We start from the raw sequence: 2,491 nt of genomic DNA, 5'->3' as shown, positions 1-2,491 counted from the left end.
ACCGCTCAGACTACCAGCACGAGTATTATTTTGTCCTGGGAGCGCGCACAGGACGGAGGAAAGGCCATCTACTCGACTTAGGCAGCGGACGCGCCCCTTTTCTCCCCCTCGGTTCGTGTGAACCGCTCGGAGCGGCGAGCGCGCCAGCCGCCGCGGAGCTGCCTCAGCCTTTGACAGCCCGGCGCGAGCATCTCAGGCCTGGAGTCCCAGCTCCAGGGGAGGGACAGGGCGGGGCGAGCGCGCGCGGGGCGGGGCGAGCGCGAGCCGGGGCGAGAGGAGGGAGCGCGCGAGCGGAGCCGAGCGGTGCCGAGCCGAGCAGGGAGGTACTGGGAAGAGGCAGGCTGAGCCCGCCGGCCGCCTGCGGCTCAGCGCGGATCGTGCTGCGTCGCCGGTCTCCGCGTACCCCCGCCTCTGCCCAGGCTCCCGCAAAACTTTTATTCTCTGGGGCTTCCCGGGGTGTCTGAAGGAATCGGAGCGCTCGGCCGGCTCTGCGCTCCCCCGCCGCGGCGACTGAGGGGACGTGCATCCCTTGCCCGCTGGGCTCTCGCGCCCCGCGCCTCCTCACCTGCTGCTGATCGCTCCCCAGAGCGGCGAGGGGGTACCCACCGAGGAGCCGCGCGGGCGACAGCGCCCCCGAACTCTCCCGCCCACCATCGTAGACTCGCCCAGCGCAACTTTAACTTGATTCCTCTAGCCCAGCTCGGGCACCCGCGGCTGCTGCTCTGCTGCCACCGCTGCCGTCTCGGCCGCCGCCTCACAAAGGGGCGCGGGGAGGGGAGGCGGCGCGGTCCGCTCGCACAGGCGCCGGTGCGCAAGGCGCGGGCCTCCGTGCCGCCGAGGCCGGGAGACAAAAGGGAAACTGCCTCTGTTCGCCGTGCGGGCGGGGAGCAGGCTGCTCGTCCGCCTTCTGCCCGGCTCCGCGAGTCTCCTCCCCCCTCCCTCGGCTGCTGCTCCGCCTCCCTCCCCGCGGTCTGTCCCCGCAGTGCTCCGGGACCGGCGAGCCTTCGGGGCGCGCGTCGCTGCTGGTGGTTGGGGCTGTAGCGATAATAAATGATAGAGGATACAATGACTTTGCTGTCTCTGCTGGGTCGCATCATGCGCTACTTCTTGCTGAGACCCGAGACGCTCTTCCTGCTGTGCATCAGCTTGGCACTGTGGAGTTACTTCTTCCACACGGACGAGGTGAAGACCATCGTCAAGTCCAGCCGGGACGCCGTGAAGATGGTGAAGGGCAAGGTGGCCGAGATCATGCAGAACGATCGGCTCGGCGGGCTCGACGTCCTGGAGGCCGAGTTTTCCAAGACCTGGGAGTTTAAGAGCCACAACGTGGCTGTGTATTCCATCCAGGGCCGGAGAGACCACATGGAGGACCGATTTGAAGTTCTTACGGACCTAGCCAACAAGACACACCCGTCCATCTTCGGGATCTTTGACGGACACGGTGGCGAGGTAGGAGTTCTCTGGGGTTTTGTTTGTGTGGGTGTGCGTCAACAAGAGGATGTGTGAGCAGCGGGGTAGGAACTGGGTGCGAGGGGCGTGGTGATGACCTGGTGCCCGGCTGGACAAAGACACTAGATCCAAATGTGGCTCAACTTGCTAAAAAATACTGCTGGATCCAGACCTCTTGGTCTTAGTGGCCAATTCGGGGAAGGGAGAGTTGTCCACGATCTATTTTGTGCCTCATAATTAATGAGGTTTCCCAAGGCCAGAATCCAGCAAATGACTGTGCTAGTTTTTCGGGGAGAGTTTGTGGTTTCTGCTGTGAACTTTAGCCTAGGGTCTCAGCGCCCCTGTTCTAAGATTTGAAGCTAAGCTGGGCACAAAGAAGAAATTATGTTTGATTCTCTTTAGGGAAAACAGACAAAATCTGCAGAGCCGGGTCAGTGAGGGGTCATTGAGGATGAAGGAAGCTGTGATTCCTTCCCATCCCATTCTCCTAGAGGAGGAACCCGAAGGGCAGCTCTGCGCTTCTTCCCAACTCCATTAACTTTCCAAGTGCAATCGGGCCAGTTGACAGCAGCGCCTCACCGGTCGCCTGCTTTTAGATGGATCGTGGCGCGGGACCGGGATGCCTCTGGCCTTTGCAGAGGTGGCAATGCCCGCAGAGGCGGCGGTGCCCAGATCTCGCCCGGGCGCTCTGGCCGGCGTGGTGCGCAGGCATCTCCCTGCTTCTAAACTCCTTTATTTGAGGTTTATCTGGGGCAAAAGATGATGTTGGAGGCTGGTTCAGGTTCTTCTGCCGCATTTCTGCGGCGCTCTGATTGCACGCCGGGGCTCAGATTTCCTGGAGGTCGGGGCGAGGGTTGGCTCTGGTCCTTGGGCATTGGCCCAGGGGAAGTGAGTGGCAAATGTGGCTTCAGCGCCTTGCTCCCAAGCGCATCAGACCAGCCACCCCATCTTTCTCAATTGGCAGTTTGTAAGAGTTTCAATGCTGCATACTCTCTCTTTTGCAGCATACTTTCTTACTCATATTCCCTCTGCCCCCCCCCCC

General features: G+C 61.9%; 1 protein-coding gene across 1 annotated transcript in view; it reads left to right on the top strand.

Moving 5' to 3' along the window:
• The first annotated feature begins 1,046 nt into the window (after nucleotides 1-1,046).
• The window catches only part of PPM1L (protein phosphatase, Mg2+/Mn2+ dependent 1L), a 281,177-nt gene continuing 279,732 nt past the window's right edge, over nucleotides 1,047-2,491 (top strand). Inside the window, exon 1 of the mRNA XM_008710875.2 lies at nucleotides 1,047-1,449. Within this exon, the coding sequence (XP_008709097.2) occupies nucleotides 1,051-1,449 (399 nt within the window). The 5' untranslated portion in view covers nucleotides 1,047-1,050. The remainder of the gene's footprint in view (nucleotides 1,450-2,491) is intronic.

This window comes from Ursus maritimus, unplaced genomic scaffold (assembly GCF_017311325.1).
Source record: "Ursus maritimus isolate PB19 unplaced genomic scaffold, ASM1731132v1 scaffold_20, whole genome shotgun sequence".
Classification (NCBI taxonomy): domain Eukaryota; kingdom Metazoa; phylum Chordata; class Mammalia; order Carnivora; family Ursidae; genus Ursus; species Ursus maritimus.
Note: the sequence above shows the minus strand (reverse complement) of the source record. Positions and strands in the feature narration are given on the sequence as shown.